Source organism: Anomaloglossus baeobatrachus, chromosome 2 (assembly GCF_048569485.1).
Source record: "Anomaloglossus baeobatrachus isolate aAnoBae1 chromosome 2, aAnoBae1.hap1, whole genome shotgun sequence".
NCBI classification, from domain to species: domain Eukaryota; kingdom Metazoa; phylum Chordata; class Amphibia; order Anura; family Aromobatidae; genus Anomaloglossus; species Anomaloglossus baeobatrachus.
In genome coordinates this window covers 448,209,325-448,234,065 of record NC_134354.1, presented here as the reverse complement: position 1 = coordinate 448,234,065, position 24,741 = coordinate 448,209,325, and the positions used below count along the sequence as shown (strand labels likewise).

At 40.4% G+C, this 24,741-nt stretch overlaps 1 protein-coding gene across 1 annotated transcript in view; it reads left to right on the top strand.

Moving 5' to 3' along the window:
- The window catches only part of PPM1E (protein phosphatase, Mg2+/Mn2+ dependent 1E), a 332,607-nt gene that overhangs the window by 252,588 nt on the left and 55,278 nt on the right, over positions 1-24,741 (top strand). Inside the window, exon 4 of the mRNA XM_075336300.1 lies at positions 5,302-5,490. Coding sequence (XP_075192415.1) covers positions 5,302-5,490 — 189 coding nt within the window. The remainder of the gene's footprint in view (positions 1-5,301; positions 5,491-24,741) is intronic.

Below are 24,741 nucleotides of genomic sequence, written 5' to 3'. Positions count from 1 at the left end.
AACGTGCTCACCCTCATGACTGAAAGCCGGCAGAACCCAGGAGGAAATATGTTTATTTTTTCCAGAAAGTTTGACTAAAGTGGCAGCAATGTAACAATATTTACCTGCAGATTGACCCCATATTTGTAGGTTAGCAATGTTTTCCAAGGTTCCCATTAAAGCGGGCTTTACACACAGCGACATCGCTAGCGATGTCGCTGGTTAAAGCACCCGCCCCCGTCGGTTGTGCGTCACGGGCAAATCGCTGCCCATGGCGCACAACATCGCTTACACCCGTCACACATACTTACCTGCCTAGCGACGTCGCTGTGGCCGGCGAACCGCCTCCTTTCTAAGGGGGCGGATTGTTCGGCGTCACAGCGGCGTCACTAAGCGGCCGCCCAATAGAAGCAGAGTGGCGGAGATGAGCGGGCCGAACATCCCACCACCTCTTTCCTTCCTTATTGCGGGCGGCCGCAGGTACGGTGATGTTCCTCGTTTCTGCGGTGTCACACATAACGATGTGTGCTGCCGCAGGAACGACGAACAACCTGCGTCCTGTAACAGCAACGATAATCAGGATTACAATGACTGGACAACGATCAACGATATGGTGAGTATTTTTAATCGTTAACGGTCGTTCGTGCGTTTCACACGCAACGACGTCGCTAACGAGGCCAAATGTGCGTCACGAATTCCGTGACCCCAACGACATCTCGTTAGTGATGTCGTTGCGTGTAAAGCCCACTTAAGGTTCAATACAGATTAAACTTATATAGCAAAGAACTAACTTTCTTAATTCTTACATGCAAACAAATTTGAAGAATTTTTAGGAATTGTTCGTCTATTCTTTACAAAGTAGACAGTAATTGGTTAAAACGGATTCACAGCACTCGAATCAGAAAATCAATATGACGAGAGATTGCTTTTTATTGCAGTACACAATTGCAATTCGTTACAAAGTAATACAATCTTGACCTCTTGGGAATTGTCTACTAAGAAATAAACCACCACTTTTGTAATGACAAATGATAAATTATAATTAATATTGGACCCAATTAAAGAACTGCACCATTAATTGTGAGGATACGTGATCCATATATGACATCAATGCCTAAAGTTTAGAATGTATCCAAAGCATTTACGTCCGGATGTCGGTATTTTAGTATTTATTGAGATACAGCAGGTTTTAATAGACAGAAAAATAACGACAAGGAAATTCATTACAAAATTTGTAGTAAAATAGGCCATATGAAAAGCTGAAATGTGTCCATATGAAAGAATAAAGGTGATACGTTTCATGTATTAATTGTTGTAGGTATATTTTTTTATTATTTTTCTGTTACACTTAATAGGTTGCACACAATAATGATCTAACAGATGTAAGCACGGCTGACCACATATGACAGACCACGATATTCTGGCAATAATCCTGGTTAAGAGACCAACAACGCTAGCATTAAGATGGTTGCTTTTATATATAGGTCCAAGTGTTTAGCATACATTTAAATGGAACCTGTCTTATCAGATAATGCTAGTAACCTGCAGATAAAGGGTTAATCTGCAGATTAGTAGCATTATGATGGTGCCTGAATTTAGTAATGAGCGAACTGCTCGGTGCTGGGTACTTGTTTACTGATTAAAATGAAATTCAATGTCGAACTTGAACATTTTTCTGGAAGATTTTCTGGAAAAGTGCTCGAGTTCCCCATTGACTTCCATTATACTGTTTAAATAAGTACCAAGCACCAGAGCATCAAAATGCACGTTAATCTTATCAGTATGCCTGGTCTCAGTACTGAAAGGGTGGCACCTGGGAGAAAATTAACTTTATTCTTCCCTGGAGCTGCCACCTTCCAGTCATGCAGTTGTGCCCAGAGTAATTAGTCACCACTCACAGCACTGATCACTGCACAGCCGGCTGTCAGTCAGTGTCAAGGTGTACCTACACCCGCCGCACTCAGTGCTGTGAGTGGTGATTGTAATTGCTCCAGGCAGGCTACTTGACTTAAGGCACCTACCTTTGGCCGTGTTTGGTTCCCTGTAATTTTTTTCAAGTGAATGTATAAATTGTCTGCATACAAGTGAGGAGAGTTGACAATTTCTTTCAGCAGTATGATTTACTGCAAATCTTCCTAGCAATGTTGATTGACCAAGAGTAAGTAATGCTCCTCCCAAATGTACTTTTCGTATGAGTGCAATTTATATATGCTCTGATTTTTGCTCCTTTATATGGTGCCATTAATTATTAATTCCACAGCGCTTTACAGACATCATAATCACTGTCTAAATTCCCTATCAGTATGTCTTTGAAGTGTGGGTACATAGGGAATGTGGAGAAGAAGGGGTTAACACTGCACTGCCGTCTTAACCCCTTAACGACCGCGGACAGTAATATTACGTCCTAGCGGTCATAGTGTCAATCCCCGCCGGCTGCTGCGGGCAGTCCGGGAAGATCCGCGCACATGTCAGCTGATTTGTACAGCTGACGTGTGCTTCGCAGGCACAAGTAGAATCACGTTCCACCCGTACCTGTGGACCCTAAATGGCGCTGTCAAAATGTGACAGCACCATTTTAATGGCGATCGCAGTAAAACTTTACTCACTGGCCACCATCGGAAGTCACATGATGTGAACATGTGGAACCGAAGTTTGCCATGGTAGCACGGGGTCATGTGATGACTACTGTAGCTATCATGGCTCACTTCCTGTTTCCCCCAGCTGAGTGCTGGGTGAGACAGGAGATGATCATTTTCTGGTGTTCACAGCTGTGTAGCTGTGATCAACAGAAATGGAAGAGCGATCAGACTGCTGGTCCTTATAAATCCCCAAGGGGGACTAGTAAAATAAAAAAAAAAGTAAAAAAAAAGTAAAAAAAAATAAAAAAACTAAAATTTCAAGTCACCCCTCCCATTTGCCCCATTGAAAATTAAAAGGTTAAAAAAATAAAATATATACACACATTTGGTATCAATGTGTTCAGAAATGCCCGATCTATCAAAATATAAAATCAGTTAATCTGATCGGTAATGGCATAGCAGAAAAAAAATTCCAAAAGTCAAAATTATGGGTTTTTTTGGTCTCTGCAAATTTTGCACAAAATGAAATAACAGGCGATCAAAAAGCGCATCTGCGAAAAAATAGGAGCTTTAAAATGTCAGTTTGAGACGCAAAAAATAAGCCATCACTGAGCCATAGATACCGAAAAATGAGAACACTACAGGTCGCGGAAAATGATGCAAAACGTTTGCCAATTTTTTGGACAAACGTCTGATATTTTTTTTAAACCCTTACATAAAACTAAACCTATACATGTTTGGTGTCTATGAACTCATACTGACCTGAGGCATCACACCAACAGATCAGTTTTACCCTATCACAGTGAATAAGATATCTGAAAAGCAATCGTGCAATTGCACTTTATTTGCAATTTTTCTGCACTTGAAGGGTTTTTTTGCTGTTTTCCAGTACACTGTATGGTAAAACTCATGTTTTCATTGAAAACTTCAACTCGTCCTGCAAAGAAATAAACTCTCACATGGCCATATTGACTGAAAAATAAAAAAGTTACGGCTCTCGGAAGAAGGGGAGCAAAAAAAAAAAAAAGGGGAAATCGTCCAGGGGTGAAGGGGAAGAAACTGCATCTTGAAAGTGGTCTTTATAACGCATTTCGAAAAATAAATTACTTCAGATAAAATCACAGATGTACCTACGCGTTTCGGAGAATAAATCTTTCAGATAAAATCACAGATGTACCCATGCGTTTCAGAGAATAAATCTTCAGATAAAATCACAGATGTAACTTACGCACTTTGGAGAATAAATCTCCTTCTTCAGATAAAATCACAGATTTATCTATGCGTTTCGGAGAAAAAAATCTCCTTTAGGTAAATTCACAAATGTACTTTATGCATTTCGGAGAATAAATCTCCTTCAGATAAAATCACAGATGCACCTACGCATTTCAGAGAATAAATCTCCTTCAAATAAAATCACAGATGTACCTATGCGTTTCAGAGAATAAATCTCCTTCAGATAAAATCACAGATGTACTTTCTGCATTTCGGAGAATAAATCTCCTTCAGATAAAATCACAGATGTATCTATGCGTTTCGGAGAAAAAAAATCTCCTTCAGATAAAATCACAGATGTACTTTACGCGTTTTGGAGAATAAATCTCCTTCAGATAAAATCACAGATGCACCTACGCGTTTCAGAGAATAAATCTCCTTCAGATAAAATCACAGATGCACCTACGCGTTTCGGAAAATAAATCTCCTTCATATAAAATTACAGATGTACCTATGCGTTTCAGAGAATAAATCTCCTTCAGATAAAATCACAGATGTACTTTCTGCATTTCGGAGAATAAATCTCCTTCAGATAAAATCACAGATGTACTTTCTGCATTTCGGAGAAAAAAAATCTCCTTCAGATAAAATCACAGATGTACTTTACGCGTTTTGGAGAATAAATCTCCAGATAAAATCACAGATGCACCTACGCGTTTCAGAGAATAAATCTCCTTCAGATAAAATCACAGATGCACCTACGCGTTTCGGAAAATAAATCTCCTTCATATAAAATCACAGATGTACCTATGCTTTTCGGAGAATAAATATCCTTCTTCAGATAAAATTACAGAAGTACCCAGAATGTTTCTAAACGTAAAAGGTGGTTGTGACTATATCACATCCGCTCAGGTGAGCATTTCTATGAATTAATTTCACCATTGTCCATTGGATAAAACCCTAGGTTGCGCCTTTGTGTCTTTCAGTAATTCTGCACTTTGAAGTGTGGGTAGAAATAAGGGAACCCAGAGAAAACCCTCACAATCATGGAGAGAATGTAGATATTTTCCTTGATGGGATTTGAACCAAAGCAACAGTGCTAACCACTTAGCCAGCGTGTTGCCACCATGACCATGAAGGTTTCACAGTGACATCCAAATCTTTTTACTGCCATTAGTCTATGGCATATGTAATGTGCTGTCATGATGCGAAGATAAAAGTTTAAATAGGGAGAATTATAATTAAAAACTCTGATAAAAAACCTCAGTGGTCATGTAACAGCGCTAATCCTCATTTATTACTAGCACTTTGATACAATAAAGTCTATTTTCACCCTTTATTCACAGGTGAGTAGCTGATCGGTGTGTGCTGTCTCATCACTTCATCTTTTTGAGGCTGAATTTCTAATATCTGCATCACACAATACTATTAGACTTAAGATAATAATAATATGTTGATAAACTAATGGAGAATAAGAAGTACAGTTCGTGGATGTTTGGTTTTATCATTTTGTTTTCCTCATACTCCCTAGGATCAAGAGGAGCAAGCTTACTTTGCTGTGTTTGATGGACACGGAGGAGTAGATGCTGCCATTTACGCTTCTATCCACCTGCATGTGAATTTGGTACGTCAAGAAGTGTTCCCACAGGACCCAGCTGAAGCCCTGTGCAGAGCTTTCCGCATCACAGATGAAAGCTTTGTAAAGAAAGCTGCCCGTGAGGTCAGTATGCTGAATGTTTTTTTATTTATTTTTTTGTTTGTTTATTCTGTTGCTCTTTGACTTAAAAGTCGAGAACAGGCAACAAAGTGCAAGCGGATGGCGTTAACTAATATATATTTCCTTGCACAATAAGAATGCATTAGAATTATATGAGGGTCTGCTGATAAGTATTTGGCCCTGAGATTTTTTTTTTCTTTCTATGGTAACGAATGTTACATCCTATGAAAGCCTTATGTGTCTAATATATGTTTTCAAAATGTTGTGTTACTTATGGCAACAGTGTTCTACGCATGCAGGATAACAAAATGGCGGAGTCTAATGCGATATTCACAGCAACTGAGAGAAGAAGAGTGATAAAATTCTTGTGTCTGCAAGGAAAGTCGCAGACATTGGGGGATCAATGCCCTTCATATTCCACAGTTAAAAACTGGGTTGCCAAATTTAAAATAGGCCACTTCAGCACCAATGATGAGGAACGTCCCGGACGACCAAGAGTGGTGGTTGTTCCAGAGATCGTCAATGCTGTGCACATCCTCATACTGGAGTATCGATGAATTTCTAAAGCAATAGCAAACATCATGGAGATTTTCCGTGAACGTGTTTGTGTCATTATCCATGGACATTTGGACATGAGGAAGCAATCTGCAAAGTGGGTCCCCAAATGTTTGACAACAGATCAGAGAAGCTTGCGAGTGAAAACTTCCCAGTCCATTTGTCAGCGTTTCCAGACTGATAAGAACTTCCTGGATCGACTGGTCACTATGGATGAGACCTGGATTTATTTGTATGATCCTGAAAAGAAGGAGCAGTCAAAAGAGTGGAGGCACAGTGGTTCTCCTCATCCAAAAATGTTCAGGGTGCAAAAATCAGCCACTAAGGTGATAGAGTCTGTGTTCTGGGATAAGGAGGGCATGCTGCTAGTGGACTACTATCTAAAGGTTTCCACCATCAATGCAAGGTATTACATTGAACTTTTGGACCAATTGAAGGCAGCTCTGAAGGCCAAAAGGTGCGGCAAGCTGTGCAAAGGAATCTTGTTCCTGCAAGACAACGCCTCCGCTCACACTGCACAAGCGACCATGGCAAAACTGGCAGAGCTGGGCTTCCAGCTGGTTGACCACCCACCTTATTCACTGGATCTAGTTCCTTACGACTATCATCTGTTTCCAAACCTGAAAAAACACCTCAAGGGTACCAAATTTCCCACCATTTCTGATGCCATGGCTGCTAAGGATGCCTGGTTTGAGGCACAACCAAAATCCTTATTTTACTCAGCTAACAGAACTTGGAATACCGATGTAAGAAGTGTGTTGTCATCAGTGGAGAGTATGTGGAATAAATGTAAAGTTTCATTATCCTATCTCATTTCTTTCTGGGTAAAGCCAAAGACTTATCTGCAGCCCCTCATATAGGGATCTGCAAATGTATATCTTGTCCATGGCAGCTGCAGTCTTCAAGATCCATGAGCATTAAAGGTATTTTTTTGCACCCAAAATGCATTTAAATCATCTATAAAATGATATAGAAGACTCGTATAAAAACCATACTAGTGCTGTACGTGTTATTGGTGCAGTGCCTCAGTAAATAACTTTTAATTTGTATGCAAATGAGCAGGCTTCAGTGCACCTTTGGCATGGTCAGTAATTTGGTGCACCTGCTTGCCTTGTAAGAGGGCAGTAGGACAGGTCCTGGATGCAGTGTATGTGTCACCGAGTTGCCTAGCCTTGGTGATGTGAAACCTGGAAAGCGGACTCCAGTACCTAGAGCAGCTCAGAGTGTTTTTTAATGGACTCGGATTTTGGGTTAAGGTTTTAGGAGTAGCCAGAAGTGCAGGGTGGGACTGATGACTCTGATACCTCAAGCTCAGGTTTAATTTTAGGCTGCCGAGTTCTTATTTAAAGCAGCTAAGCTCTCTCAAAACGTGTCTGTCTGTGGGGAGAAAAGGAGACCTATACCTGCTGGTCAGAGGCTGACAAAAGGAAAGCTGCGTTTTGTTTAGGTAGAAGAGCCTGTGCTATATTAAGGACTATATATTAAGGACCCAAACACTGTGCTGTAGAATGGTGGTAGAAAGGGCTAGGGGGCTGTAAAACAGTAGATTATACTTATCGATTCTCCTGCGCAGCTGTCACACTGCTTCCGGGTCCGCTCATTAACCTTCATGCATATTCACTGCTTTCCCCGCCCACCCTCTGTGACAGCATCTGTGATTGGTTGCAGTTAGACTGCCTGAATCTGTGAGTGGTTGTGGAGTGTAAAAATAAATAAATAATTGGAAAAATTGACGTAGGGTCCCCCATATATTGATACCCAGTACAAATAAAGTAGATGGCTACAGGCTGCAGCCCCCAGCTGTGCGCGTTATCTTGACTATGTGTCAATATACGAGAGAACCCTTGTGGCTTTTTAAAAATTATTTAAATAAATTAAAAAACGCCCCCCCCCCCCAATTTTCATATCCAGCCAAGATAAAACCGAGAGTTGAGCACTGGTATTCTAAGGCTGGTGAAGTCCATAGTTATTGCCCCCCCAGTTTAAAAATAGCAGCCCACAGTGTGCCTGAAATTGTCGCATCTATTAGATGTGACAATTCCGGTGCTTTACCCAGCTCATCCCAATTCTCCTGGAGCATTGGCAATAGGGGTAATATAATGGGTTAATGACAACTGTGATTTGTCAAAAAATCATGTCTGTTATCAAGCCCATTGTTAGTAATGGGGAGGGGTCTATGAGACCCCCACATTCTTAATAACCCTGAAAGTAAAAAGAAATAAACACAAACACACAAAAATCCTTTATTTTAAATGAAAAAACACCCTCTTTCTCCAATTTATTAACCCCAAAACACTACTGCAGGTCCGACGTAATCCATACGAGGTCCAGCAACGCTCCTGGCTCCGCTACATCTGAAATCACAGTGCACGGACACATTTGAAAACACGACCACTCACTGTGGCTGCAGAGACACACTGACATAGCCGCAGCTTTGTTTGGTGACGTCACTTAGTTTTCCTGAGGTCATCTATAGAGGTTCCCACGGTAACAGCTGTGACTCAGGTGAACTGACCTTTTGGTGAAATCATTGAACTTCGGGACCTCACCTCAGGTGAAGTCATTGAATTCAATGCCGGATTAGGTAATGTGTGCACATTGAGTATTTGGTTTCTCTCCTATCAAAAAAACACATCAAAACTGCATGGGTTTTGATGCGATTTTGGTGCATTTTTTTGCCCGAAGATGCTGATTGGGTGCAGAAATTTCTGCACCAAAATACTAACTGTGCACGCATTTCCTAATCCGGTAATCCAGCATTGAGATTAATGACTTCACCTGAGGTGAGGTCACTGAGTTGACCTCAGGTCAGTTCACCTGAGGTCACACTTGGGGTACTGTGGGAACCCCAGCTATGACCTCAGGTAAAGTCATTGAACTCATTGCTGGATTACTGGATTAGGTAATGTGTGCACATTGAGTATTTGGGTGCAGACATTTCTGTATCAAATCTGCATCTCATGGCAAAAAAACGCACCAAAACTGCATGTATTTTGATGCGATTTTGGGGCTTTTTTTTCAGGAGATGCAGATTCTATGTAGAAATGTCTGGACCCAAATACTTAAGGTGCACACATTGTCTAATCTGGTAATTCGACATTGAGTTCAATGACTTCACCTGAGGTGAGGTCACTGAGTTCATCAGTGGTCAGTTCACCTGAGGCCACTGCCGGGGTACCGTGAAAACCTTCAGTGCTGACCTCAGGTGAACTCACTGATGTCACTACTCACAGTTGCGGCTCTGTCAGTGTATTCAGCAGTGAGTGGTCATGTTTTCTAATGTGACCGCGCACTGCGACCACAGATGTAGTAGGGCCAGGATCATCGTGGGATTTTGTGTGGATACGTAAAACCTTCAGGAGTGTTTTTGGGGTTATTAAATTTGAGAAAGAGGGTGTTTATTTGTTTTTAAATAGAGTATTTCTGTGTGTTTGTGTTTTTGTTTTCTTTTGACTTACAGGGTTAGTAATGGGGCTTGATGACAGCTGTCATTTTTTGACAGATCACTGCTGTCATTAACCCCTTATATTACCATGATTGCCACCGCACCAGTGCAAACAAGATGAGCTGGGTAAAGCACCAGAATTGTTGCATCTATTGGATGTGACAATTCCAGGGAGACTATGAGCTGCTATATTTAGGCTGGGAGGGGCCCAATAACTACAGGCCTTTGCAGCCTGAGAATACCAGCTGTCTGCTTTATCTTGATGGGTATCAAAATTGGCGAGGACTGCACTCTGTTTTTTTAAATTATTTAAATAATTTTAAAAAAGCACCATGGGGTCCTCGAATTTTGATACACAGCCAAGATAACGCGCACAGCAGGGGCTGCAGCCTGTAGCCGTTTGCTTTATCTGTGCTGGGTATCAATAGATGGGGGACCCTACGTCATTTTTTTACAATTATTTATTTATTTTTACACTCCCTAACCAGTCACAGACGTCGGCACACCGGCAGTCTCACTGCAACCAGTCACAGACACTATCACAGAGGGTGGGCTTAGGAAGCAGTGAATATGCATGAGAGCTAATGATCAGACCAGAAGCTGTGTCACAGCGGAGGACTTGTTCAGTATAATTCTCCTGCTTTAATCTCTATTTTGCTTTCTTTTTACTGTTATTTTTATCTGGGTGGCTGAACCCGAAAAGTAACATGGACTTTCTTGACATATTCGTGTTTAGGTTCTGTGCTTGGATACTAGGTATCCGTACGCACCACCAACTTTACAGTGTTTGCACATCATTAGAGATGACAGACTACCTTTAACGGATTTGAAAGACCTTTTATATATAAAGTTAAATAAAATATGTTTACTCAATCCATTATAATGGTTTCCCCATTCAAGAATTTGTTGAGAAGTCACATACAAGTATAAGTCCGGCTACTTCCACTGTTAACAATTGTGCTCTTAACCCCTGTTCTTCGGTTGTTTCTAGCTATCAGTTCCACTTTACTTAAGTAAATGGTGCTGAAGTACCATACCATAGTGTGGAATGAATTTTGGAAGTTTCACTATGTTGTTCTGCCCTGACTAGATTATCTCTTTAGTTATGTTATTGGAACTCAGTTAGGCCATTGACTTATTCCATGAACAACAGGGGAAGTTGTGTACGCTGACCGCATGATGTAACAAGCTAGAGCTCAAAGACCCTGAATGATTAAAGGCCCAGTCACACACAACGACTTAGCAGCGATCCCGAAAACGATACGACCTGATAAGGATCGCTGGTAAGTCTCTGGGAGATCACTGGTGAGATGTCACACAGTCAGACTTTACCAACGACACAGTAACCATGAGTGACCTTTATAACGATCTCGACGGGCGTTGGGACCGTGTTGGGAGGTCGTTGGTAGGTGTTAAACACAGCGATGCGTCCTGCCCAGCAGGACATCGCCTTTGAAGAAAATGGTCTGGACCGTTCATCAACGACTAGCGATCTCACAGCAGGGGCCTGATCGCTGGTAGGTGTCATACATAACGAGATCGCTGGCGAGATCGTTGCTGCGTCACAGAAACCGTGACTCAGCAACGATCTCATTAGCGATCTCGTTGTGTGTGACGGGACCTTAAGACTGGATGTTTGTGCGTCAGTCTTGATGAGGTGAGCAGTGGAGTAAGATGACTCAAAATGAAGAGCCATGCACTTCTTAATGAATTTGGCACATTCTACAGTTGACACCACAAGAAATGGACACAAGCCACAGACTGGAGTACATTGCTATTATAATTTACACCACTTTTTGTGGCATAAATTTTAATAAGTTTGATGCCCTCTCTTAACTAAATTCCTATTAATATTCAAAATCATAGCAGAGCTGGCTAAGGCTGGTGTGAAAACAACCAAAGTCGCTAATTTTAGTACAACTATGAGTTGCACAAAATTTTTACATCATTACACCACTTTTCTGTTATAAAGCTGCTTGAAAACTGCTTAATGGATCTGGGCCATATTCCTTAAAATATAAGTAATGTATTTAAATTACTTTTTACGTGGGTTATATATATATATAAACGATATAAATATTATTCATATGCAAATTTATTCTCTGATGGCTTGTCTGAGAGATATGTCATTCTGCTATATAAAAAGCTGTTTAACATCCTCAAAAGTGGGATTACACTTTATGAAAAGTAAAGGATTGCTGTAATGTAGAAATACGTCAAGTTACCTACTTCTTACTGATAAATTAGGATTTATAGGAATACATTTAGGTATATAACACACTATAGAGTTTTCAATCACCATTACCTCCTAGACCAGTTTTCGTGGAATACTTCTCAAACTGTGGGATGCCTGATAATCGTTGGTGGCGCACAGATTGGGAGGTAGTTTTTGCGGAAGTGATTGTAAGCTGTAGAGTTCGTTCTCTGGCTGTAGTAATTTATGGTTTAGTATGACAGTTAACTAATTTTGTACTTCTTTTAATAGTATACAAATTATAGGTAACACCTGAAATGCAAATTAAGCAATATTTGTAATTTTGCCATGGACTGCCACCATAGATGAAAAGGCCTAGACATCACCTTGGTCAATCTGATAAGGTCATGGACAAAATTGTTGGTACCTTTCTGTTGAAGTAAGAGAAACCCACAATGGTTAATGAAATTAATTGAAACTGATAAAAGTAATTTTTTAATTAAAATTAATAAAATATCAACTAATGAAACTCAGACATTGCTTTTGCATTGTGGTTTAAAAAAACAACTGATGACAATGACCTGATCAAAAATGATGGTACCCCTAGAAAAGATTGAGAATTCTGTGACAATAGGGACAAGTTATACAAGTTATGTCCTGTAAGTAGCAAGACAGGTGTCTACAAACTTCTAATCAGTCAGTCTGCCTATTTGTTTTTAAGCAATGTGCTGTTTGTTATTATTGTGTGTAGCATACTGAACATGGACCAAAGAAAGGTGAGTTGTCTCAGGAGATTAGAAAGAAAAAATGGTAGACAAATATGTTAAAGGCTATTAACCATCTCCAAACTGATTGTTGTTCCTGTTAGTATAGTTGCACATATTATTCTGAAATTAAAGGTTTATGGGTCTGTAGCCAACCTTCCTGGACATGGCTACAAGAGGAAAATTGATGATGAATTGAAGAGATGGGTAATATGCATGGTGTTAGGAGTTGAGTTGTTTCCAGCCCCGAAGCTGAGTCTGGACCATCTTTGGATTCACTAAACAAACCAAAAAACACCGAGATATGGTTCAAAATATGATTTTATTATATATTTGATAGTTTTATTATTTAAAGTAACAGAATAATCGATAATGACAGCAACAAAAAATAATCCAAAAGACTGTGCGTGGCAAAAATGGAATGCTCATAAAAAATAAGGCTGCAAAACTTCTGCAAAAAAATTCAAAACATTTTTTTTTTAAAAAGCTTTGAAAAAATTACTCAAAGCTATTTTTGAAATTTTTTTTAAAAAAATTCCAAGGAAACACTGATTGTACTAAAATGCATATAGAATTCAATATTAGCGAAATGGAATAATTAAATTATTTCAAAAACATACAAAAAATGGTTTAATAAAAATCAAAAATTATTGCACTAATCCACAGATGTAAAAATATCGCAAATAAAATCCTTATATATTATATATTGCACAGATTGATTTATACTGCAGCAAAATACAGGGCCTTATGCATATATAAATATAGCACAATTAAGAATAAATAGCCGCAAGATGTATGGCAAATTGCACATAAAAAAAATCAATATTGCACCATAGGAAAATATTGTACCAATTCAAATCCTATTGCACATAAAAAGTGACTATTGCACATATCTGAATCAATATTACACTATGAAGGGTCACAATCAGGGGGCCTACACCATCTCAGTGACCCAATATAGTGCAGGGAAATACACAATAAAGACACCATACGTTCTTGTAACTGATCTCCTATGTGGGAAAATAAAGGTCATACATGTAACAGTTAGTGAGCAGAGAGTTATACCTGAAAATGGATTCACATATGTACACCACGCTGAACGCCGGCATTATATTGAGTCACTGATATGGTGAAGGCCCCCTGACTGTGCAATATACCCTTTATAGTGTAACATTGATTCATTTATGTGCAATAGGCCCTGATCTTGCTGCTATATACTTTTGTTAATTTTCTCAAAAAAAAATTCAAAAATTTTTTTGCACAAATTTTGCTTGATTATTTGTGAGCATTCCATTATTCCACGCACGCCCTTTTGTATTATTTTTTGTTGTCATTATCGCTTATTCTGTTCCTTTAAATATATCAAATATTTAATAGAATCATATTTTGAACCACATCTCAGTCTTTTTTGGTTTGTCTAGTGTTATTATGATACCGAGGGTTTAGTAATTTGTCTAGTGTAAATACACCCTATAACATATTATGTGTATTGATGATTTTTTTAGGTGTTTTTGTATTGACAAAAAACTGCTTTCATCTTTGAATTCAGTGGTCTCCCATTTGGGCTCAGCTGAGGGAACTGCTGCTCAGCTTCACTGTCGATCCCAGAGCCTGGCCAGAACTTGTGATGTCCAGACTCTTGATGAAAGCTTTGTTCCTCACAGTATAGTGAATGCTGCGGCGCATACGCAGTTGAAAAAGGCTGAAAACAAAGTCTAAGTGTAAAATTTGCGGTAATGCGCATGTCAGTGACACGGCCACCCGCGATTGGTGGTCTAGCATCAGCGGGTGACATCGTCGGTGACACGGCGCCACCTGGTTGGCCCATGGGTGACCTCACCGGTGACGCGGCCGCAAGTGTTTGGGGCATGGCTTAACCTTTAAAAGGCACGGTAACGCACATGGCGGTGTGCTCTGATCATTTACCAGTGAGAGGTGCATATGTAGCACTGTGTGTCTGCCGCCATCTTGGTGTCTGTTGCCTGTGCCCAGCCTGGGTACAGACCGCTAGTCTTAGGGCTTAGGTGCGGAGGTCCCACTGCGTCTGTCTGTGTGGGTGACTGGCAGTAAGCTGTCGGCACCTAGGGGAATGGCAGACAGGTCAGTGCAGTTCTAGCAGTAGGCTGGTGCTGTTAGTGGACCGCTTAGGTAGACTCAGCGGAGGACTAGTGGTTACACCAACTGCAACCGGGCTCACCGAGAGGGTTACTACGCAGTAGGACCCAGTTGTCCAGGTAGGCTACCTGTGCAGACACAGATTGTGCAGTTATCACACCTCCTCACATTTGTTATGTTTTGCTAGGGTTCCTCTGTGCTATCAACAGAGGTAAGGGCGACTTTGTATTATTTTGCATATTCCCTGTGACGTAACAGGGAGTCTTGCTGTTCTTTTATACTCTGAGTCTGTGGAGTAACACATGTCTGAGTGGAACACCTATATTTATATTTTAGTTTTGCTTTGCCCAGTGGGTATCTTAGCAGCAGCTTATAGCTGCATCGCAGATCCTGGGTTTCGGTTGCAAGCATTATTATTTAAGTTATTTGCAACCGGCACCCATAACACATGGCAGCCAAAGAGCTTAGAATAACTTCCAAAGAGATTAGAGGTGAATTCAATGGTCAAGGTACATAAGTGTCAGATCACACCATCCGTTGCTGTCACGTCCAAAGTGGACTTCCTCAAAACAGCCAAGGAGTAAACTGCTGTTGAAAGCAAATTATAAAAAAAAAAGAATTAAATTAGCAAAAATGCATATTAACAAGCCACATAGCTTCTGGGAGAATGTCCTTAGGACAGATGAGATAAAACTGGATTTTTTTGGCAAATTACATTAGCTCTACACTGTGTGCAGGATTATTAGGCAAATGAATATTTTGATCACATGATAATTTTTAGACATGTCCTACTCCAAGCCGTATAGGCTTGAGAGCCAACTACCAATTAAGTAAATCAGGTGATGTGCATCTCTGTAATGAGGAGGGTTGTGGTGTAATGACATCAACACCCTATATAAGGTGTGCTTAATTATTAGGCAACTTTCTTTCCTTTGACAAAACAGTTCAGAAGAGAGATTTGACGAGCTCTGAAAAGTCCAAAATTGTGAGATGTCTTGCAGAGGGATGCAGCAGTCTTGAAATTGCAAAACTTTTGAAGCGTGATCACCGAACAATCAAGCGTTTCATGGCAAATAGCCAACAGGGTGAAACATAGAGGCGGCTCGGTTATGTTTTGTGGCTGCATTGCTGCACTTGGCACAGAGTACCTTGAATCTGTGTACACTGCAGTGAAATCTCAATACAATCAAGGTATTCTGGAATGAAATGTGCTGGCCAGTTTCAAAAATCTTCATTTGAGTCACAGGTCATTTGTCCTCCAACAGGAAAATGAACTAAAGCACACAGCTAAAAACATCCAAAAAGAGCAAAGCATTGGATTATTCTGAAGTAGCCTCTACGAGCACAGATCTAAATCCTATTCAACATCTTTGGAAGTAGTGGAAACAATAAGTCTGGAGAAGGCATCTTCACACATGAAACAGCTGGAGCAGTTTGCTCACGACTGGGCCAAAATACATGCGGACAGATGCAGAACTGTTAAAGGAAAGGCTACTATAATTTTTGTCCAGAGTATTTTCATAAGCTTGGTTTTGTTTTGTTTGTTCTTCATTTTTCTGTTGAACCAAGATCCAAAAGCAATCTCAGTTTCTTCAAGTTATTTCAGTGACCATTGTTTTTGTTTTTTTTACCTTAACTGAAGGGGTTACTACTATTGACAATTTTGTCCATATTTTTAGATTAATCTTGAGAAGGCTATGGTTAGGTGAATTCATGACTGGCCCAGTGATTGTACTCAAAGACTAGCAATAAATAGTTACACATCCAATTGTGTTTTAAGTGGGGTACCACAAGGCTCTGTCTTGGCTTCAGTGTTGTTCAACATTTTTATAAATGATCTAGATAAGGTAATTAGTAAGTAAACTAATCAAATCTGCAGACAATGCAAAGCTGTGAGGGATAGCTAAGGGTACCTTCACACTTTAGCGATGCAGCAGCGATCCGACCAGCGATCTGACCTGGTCAGGATCGCTGCTGCATCGCTACATGGTCGCTGGTGAGCTGTCAAACAGGCAGATCTCACCAGCGACCAGTGACCAGCCCCCAGCCAGCAGCGACGTGCAAGCGACGCTGTGCTTGCACGGAGCCGGCGTCTGGAAGCTGCGGACACTGGTAACTAAGGTAAACATCGGGTATGGTTACCTGATGTTTACCTTAGTTACCAGCGCACACCGCTTCGCTTAGCGTGTGCAGGGAGCAGGAGCCGGTACTGGCAGCGTGAGAGCTGCGGAGGCTGGTAACGAAGGTAAATATCGGGTAACCACCTTGGTTACCCGATGTTTACCTTGGTTACAGCTTACCGCAGGCTGTCAGATGCCGGCTCCTGCTCCATGGACATTCAGGATTGTTGTTCTCTCGCTGTCACACACAGCGATGTGTGCTTATCAGCGGGAGAGCAACAATAAAAAAACGAACCAGGCCTGTGTGTAATGAGCAGCGATCTCACAGCAGGGGCCAGATCGCTGCTCAGTGTCACACACAGCGAGATCGCTAATGAGGTCACAAAAAACGTGACTCAGCAGCGATCTCAGTAGCGATCTCGCTGTGTGTGAAGTACCCCTAACACTATATTAGACGGGGAAAGGATGTACATAAGCTGGAACAATGGGCAGTGAATAATAAAATGAAATTTAAGGGAGAAATGCAAAATTCTACATCTGGGCAAGAAAAATGAAAATAACATCTACAGAATGGAAGGAATAAAACTAAGCAACAGCACGTGTGAAAAAGATTTGGGTATACTAAAAGATCACAGATGGCACATGAGTCAACAGCAAAAAAGGCAAACACAGTTCTAGAATGTATTAAGAAAAGCATAGAGTAACATGATATAAATTATCCCCCTTTACTCCTCTTTGGTCAGATGTAAACTGGAATACTGTGTCCAGTTCTGGGCACCACATTTTAAAAAATTAATCGGAAAAACTGGAGCAAATTTAGAGAAGAACTACAATGCTGTCAAGCGGACTGCAAACTATGTCCTACGAGAAATGCTTAAAGAATCTGGGAATGTTTAGCTTTCAAAAAAGAAGGGTGAGTGGAGACTTAATAGTTTACTACATATAAGTGAAAGGATGTCACAATGTAGAGGGATCATCGTTATTCTCATTTACACATGGAAACATGAGAAGCAATGGAATGAAACTGAAAGGGAGAAGATACAGATGAGATATTAGAAAAACTTTTTGACAGTGAGGGTGATCAATGAGTGGAACAGACTGCCACAAGAGGTGGTGAGTTCTTCAATGAAAGTCTTCAATCAGAGGCTGGATACGTATCTGTCTGAGATAGTTCAGTGAATTCTGCATTGAGCAGGAGGTTGGACATGATGACCCTGAAGGTCCATTGCAACGCTAACATTTTATGATTCTATGAGAAGCATGTCCTTGAGAGTCTATTCTGGAACCAGCTTTGATCCTGGTTTAAAAAAAACAACACAAAAACAAAAAAAAAACCAAAACATTTAATGTATGTATAACCAGCGAACACTCTCATAGATCCAATACTAGCCATACTGGTAGTTTGCAGTTGGACAGGCAGAGATGACATCCTAAACTTTAATCATCTAACTGCTGAGGTATGTGACTGGCTACCATGGTCGGATGCCTGAAGCCATGCTTCAGAGGTCCATATGAATTGTCCCAGTTGCTTCAACGCTCCAGCCAATAATGGACCTCAATAATAAGGTCATGCGTAAAAGGATGCCATCAGTTCTAATCTTGGAATAGACCTCTGGAATAGCCTATGCTGCATCAATGCACTATGTAGCATGACCCACCTAAATTTTATTTCATGTCTAGACAACCCTTTTAAAAAAAATTGATTTTTTTTTTACTATGTTTGATATGAAAACTTTATTTAGATAATATGTAAATTCAAAAACACTAGTGTAGTCTATGTTAGCTCAGTATATGTGATTTTGTGCCTGTGCTTTGGCATTTTTTCCTTGTAAAATGAGAGTATTTTCTAACAGTTTTTTTGGCTTTATAGAGGGATAGCTTTACATTCAGTTTTGAGATTGAGTGAGGCACTCTGTACAATGATGTGCTGTTCTTTTATTTCTCTCTAGATAACTTAGCAAATAGAAGTTCTGCATTTGAGTCTGTTCGCTGTCTGTTCCTGACAGTATTTTGGAGTGGGTCTCATGTACCGATCCTTCATTCTTCTCCATCTGTCAACTCTGACAATAAACATGCTGTTCTTTTCTGTGAAGATACGTACGTTGTTCAGATTGCATAAGTAATGCAAATAAAGTGATCCACAAAAAGTGGTAGCAGTGTTGGCTCAGTCTCAAGTTGATCAGTTTTGAAAGGCAATCTAAGGTATAGTGGCGTATGCCCGTTCCACAGGGATCTTTGGCTGTCCAGTTATCATGTTTAACCCCTTCACCCTAAAGCCTGTTTTCACCTTCCTGACCAGGCCATTTTTTTCAACTCTGACAAGTGTTACTTTATGAGGTAATAACTCTGAAAGTGATTTTTCATCATATATTGTACTTCATGATATTGGTAAACTTTGGGCATTATGATTTGCATTTACAGTGCCTACAATTAGTATTCAACCCCCTGCAGATTTAGCAGGTTTGATAAGATGCAAATAAGTTAGAGCCTGCAAACTTCAAACAAGAGCAGGATTTATTAACAGATGCATAAATCTTACAAACCAACAAGTTATGTTGCTCAGTTAAATTTTAATACATTTTCAACATAAAAGTGTGGGTCAATTATTATTCAACCCCTAGGTTTAATATTTTGTGGAATAACCCTTGTTTGCAATTACAGCTAATAATCGTCTTTTATAAGACCTGATCAGGCCGGCACAGGTCTCTGGAGTTATCTTGGCCCACTCCTCCATGCAGATCTTCTCCAAGTTATCTAGGTTCTTTGGGTGTCTCATGTGGACTTTAATTTTGAGCTCCTTCCACAAGTTTTCAATTGGGTTAAGGTCAGGAGACTGACTAGGCCACTGCAACACCTTGATTTTTTCCCTCTTGAACCAGGCCTTGGTTTTCTTGGCTGTGTGCTTTGGGTCGTTGTCTTGTTGGAAGATGAAATGACGACCCATCTTAAGATCCTTGATGGAGGAGCGGAGGTTCTTGGCCAAAATCTCTAGGTAGGCCGTGCTATCCATCTTCCCATGGATGCGGACCAGATGGCCAGGCCCCTTGTCTGAGAAACAACCTCACAGCATGATGCTGCCACCACCATACTTGACTGTAGGGATGGTATTCTTGGGGTCGTATGCAGTGCCATCCAGTCTCCAAACATCACGTGTGTGGTTGGCACCAAAGATCTCGATCTTGGTCTCATCAGACCAGAGAACCTTGAACCAGTCTGTCTCAGAGTCCTCCAAGTGATCATGAGCAAACTGTAGACGAGCCTTGACATGACGCTTTGAAAGTAAAGGTACCTTACGGGCTCGTCTGGAACGGAGACCATTGCGGTGGAGTACGTTACTTATGGTATTGACTGAAACCAATGTCCCCACTGCCATGAGATCTTCCCGGAGCTCCTTCCTTGTTGTCCTTGGGTTAGCCTTGACTCTTTGGACAAGCCTGGCCTCGGCACGGGTGGAAACTTTCAAAGGCTGTCCAAGCCGTGGAAGGCTAACAGTAGTTCCATAAGCCTTCCACTTCCGGATGATGCTCCCAACAGTGGAGACAGGTAGGCCCAACTCCTTGGAAAGGGTTTTGTACCCCTTGCCAGCCTTGTGACCCTCCACGATCTTGTCTCTGATGGCCTTGGAATGCTCCTTTGTCTTTTCCATGTTGACCAAGTATGAGTGCTGTTCACAAGTTTGGGGAGGGTCTTAATTCGTCAGAAAAGGCTGGAAAAAGAGATAATTAATCCAAACATGTGAAGCTCATTGTTCTTTGTGCCTGAAATACTCCTTAATACTTTAGGGGAACCAAACAGAATTCTGGTGGTTTGAGGGGTTGAATAATAAATGACCCTCTGAATAAACTTTTCACAATTTAAAAAAAAAAAATAAAAAAAGAAATAACATTCTTTTTTGCTGCAGTGCATTTCACACTTCCAGGCTGATCTACAGTCCAAATGTCACAATACCAAGTTAATTCTGAATGTGTAAACCTGCTAAATCTGCAGGGGGTTGAATACTACTTGTAGGCACTGTATTTATGAAAATATTGAAAATTTGACAAAAAAGTAAAAATTTCACAATTTTCAAATTAAACTAGATTGTTGTATCACAATTTTTTTCTATCCCCTTCACGACCAATGCTGTGCTATGACGTCATTGGTTGTGTCTTCACGATTACCACAAGCAACGGCGGCTAGCCCGCTGTAATCTCAGCACATGTTTGCTGATCTGATCAGCAGACATGTGCGGCTAACAGGCACTGATGGATTGGAGATATTACCCCTCGTGCAGTGGCAATCGGGGTAATATAAGAGGTTAATGACATCTATGAATTGTCAAAAAATCATAGCTGTCATCAAACCGAGGCTAATAATGGGGAGGAATTTCTGAGACTTCTCCCAACCCTGTAAGTCAAAAGAAAAAAAAATCAAACACAAAAAAATCCTTTATTTAAAAATCCCATCTTTTTCTCCAATTTATTAACCCCCAAAACACCCCTGCAGGTCCGATGTATCCAAACGAGGACCCACAATGATCCTGGCTCTGCTACATCTGAGGTCGCAGTGCACGGTCACATTAGAAATTGTGACCGCACACTGAGCTGTAAGGAACACACTTGACTGAGCCACATCTGTGTGTTGTGATGTCATTGAGTTCACCTGAGATCAGAGCTGTCGGTTTCCCATGGTACCCAAGCTGTGACCTTAGGCAAACTCAATGAACTCACCTCAGGTGAACTCTATGAACTCACCTGAGGTGAACTCAATACCAGATTACCAATGTGTGCACATTGAGTATTTTTGTGCAGTCATTTCTGCACCAAATCTGCATCTCCTGGCAAAAAAATGCATCAAAACCACATGATGTATTTTGGTTCATTTTTCTGCCTGGAGATGCAGATTTTCTGCAACTAAATACTCAACGTGCGCACATAGTCTAATTCGGTAATTCAACATTGAGTTCACGTCAGGTGAGTTCATAGAGTTCAACTGAGATGAGTTCCGTTGGAACCTCCAGCTGTGACCTCATGTGAATTCTTTGACATCTCTGCTCACAGCTGTGGCTCCGTCAGTCTGTCCCTCACACCGCAGTGATTGTTTTCTAATGTGACTACGCACTGCGACCTCAAGTGTAGCAGAGCCAAGATCGTCATTGGACCTCGTGTGGATTATGTCAGAAATGAAAGCGGTGTTTTGACATTAATAAATTGGGAAAGGAGGGCTTTTTTGTTGTTTTTTTTTTTAAATAAAGGATTTTTTTGTGAGTTTTGTCTTTATATCTTTTTACTTACACAATTAGCAATGGGGGGATCTCATAGACCTCTCTCCATTACTAATCTAAGGCTTGATGACAGTTGTGATTTTTTTTTTTGACAAATCACAGCTGTAATTAACTGTACCACGGCAATCGTGATGAGCTGGCTAAAGCGCCGGAATTGATGCATCTAATCGATGCAACAATTATGGGGCGGCTGCGGGCTGCAATTTTAACTCTGTGTGGGACCCGATAACCATGGGCCTCCCCAGCCTGAGAATTCCAGCCCCAGCTGTCTGCTTTATCTTGGCTGAGTATCGAAATTGGGTGGGACCGCACGCCATCTTTTTAACCGGACTCATGTTCGGGTTCAAGTCTGGTTACGAGCTGGACTTTTATTTATTTTATTTTTTATGTCCGGCTAGACCCACCGAACTCGAACATCTTTGGGTTCGCCCATCTCTAGTTAACTAGTGTGAGTTTTATAGATTGGTTCAATCCAGACCCGGCAGTACCAAATATATGTACTTTATTTTTTTAATTTATTTTAGTACACAAATATATTATAGAATATTTATTGGTATAATATTTTTTTTTCATTTTTTTTGTTATTTATTTTGTGATTTATTTATTTTTTAAGTACTTTTACAATTTTTTTTAAACCTTTTTTTTACCTAGTTCTAGGAGGAGACATCATCTTTCTCTGGTCTGATCGCTGATCTAATATTAGATCTAGTCTTAGGTGATTGAAACAGATACAGGCAGGAGGTGTGTAACGTTGTGCTCAAGGCAGGACCTTGCAGCCACTGGACCTGGGTGACTCTGCCACCATTATTTGGCCTGGGGATACCATGGAGACCATCGGCAAAATGAGATCACAATCGTGCCTCCTGCAGCATCGTACATGTATCTGGGATGTCGTGAAGGGGTTAAGGAGGAATTGTAAGAAAAATCTGTTAGTCAAATCAATATTGGCCCCACATGTATCTAATGTCTATGGCCAAATTTAAAGTACAGTGATTAATAAAGAACATAAAATCTAGTATAGTGTCAGTAGTTTAGTTTCCACTATGTAAACAAGCCATTTGCCAACAATTCAGCCTTGATTAATGGAAAGTTATACAAAATTGTACATATAATCAGGGTCTTATTTATGGAAGATATCTATAGGGCCCCTTTCATCTGTCAGATGCCAACATAGTGTTATTAGTGTGGCCTGCATACCTTCCCTACACCTGTACACCTGTATGGAATAGCTTTGTCAGCATACTTTTTTAACAAGGGAGGCTATCAGCGACATGTCATTGTAGGCTTACACATTGGCATATATTGGGAGGCTTACGTGTGAGTTATATGTCATGAAATTTGTCACAGTGTAATCAGATCTTAATGGTCAAATTAATTTTCAGTGACTTGCCCCCAAATATATAATTCACTCTGTCACACTCATAAGAGGCTGTGAAGCCTCTCTGCAGATCTGTATCAAGAACTTTTTTTTCTTTTCACATTGCAAAGCTGTTTTTTTGAAAGCCAAGGAAAGAAAACTACATACTATAGTCTTCCATCAATGTCAGAGCCAAGCAAAGTGACAGCTACTGCAGTTTCACAGTATCAAGATCTCACCAGACAGCACCTACCTCAGTTTCCTTGACTCACAGCATAGGTCTGACTTTTGGGACCTTTACATATCCTTAGAATGGTAATGTCTTAATCTTGCATGACCATGCTCCTTCTGTTGGACTCAGATTATTGCTACAGGCATGGGACTATGGGATCCCTCAAGTCTAGCATTTGAACCCCTTCAATCAACATAACTTGTGGATAGGTGGGAAAACACCTTAATTGCAGCCACTTGATAGTCTGTCAATGAGTTGCAAGTCCTTGTAGAGCTTAAAGCAGTGTGGATATTAATCGTGTGTCTCTATTTTGAGAGTCCACAAACGATTATAAGAGGAAAATAAATTCAGACGGGTCCTAATTCTTTCATTTATCATTTTCTTTAAAGAGCTCTTGGTTGCTCTTTCTATCCTCCGCTTAGCAGTTAATTATATCTCAGATGTCAAGAGTGATTAATACAGTGCAGAATTCAATTCTCCAAGACGATTACAAAACAGCCTTTCTAATTCATAGGCTGGAGATTTCAGGCTCCATTTTAAAATCCATCTAGTGCGAGTTACATAATCGGCAAGGTATAGATGATAGACTACAGTATATAACTTTCTAACACATATACACTACAGTTCAAAATGTTGGGGTCACGCAGACAATTTTGTCTTTTCCATGAAAAATCATACTTTTATTTATCAAATGAGTTACATAATAAAAATAGAAAATATAGTCTAGACATTGACTAGGTTAGAAATAATGAATTTTACTTGAAAAAATACTTTTCTCCTTCAAACTTTGCTTTCGTCACAGAATGCTCCCTTTGATTACAGCTTTGCAGACCTTTGGCATTCTAGCTGTTAATTGGCTTAGGTAATCAAAATATTTCACCCCATGCTTCCAAAAGCCCCTCCCACAAGTTGGATTAGCTTCATGGACACTTTTTGCATACCATACAGTCAAGCTGCTCTCATAACAGCTCAATAGGGTTGAGATCTGGTGACTGGGCTGGCCATTCCATTATAGATAGAATATCAGCTGCCTGCTTCTTCCCTAAATAGTTCATGCATAATTTGGAGGTGTGCTTTGGATCATTGTCCTGTTGTAGAATGAAATTGGCTCCAATCAAGCGCTGTCCACAGGGTATGGCATGGCGTTGCAAAATGGAGTGTAAGTCTTCCTTATTCAAAATCCCTTTTACCTTGTACAATTCTCCCACT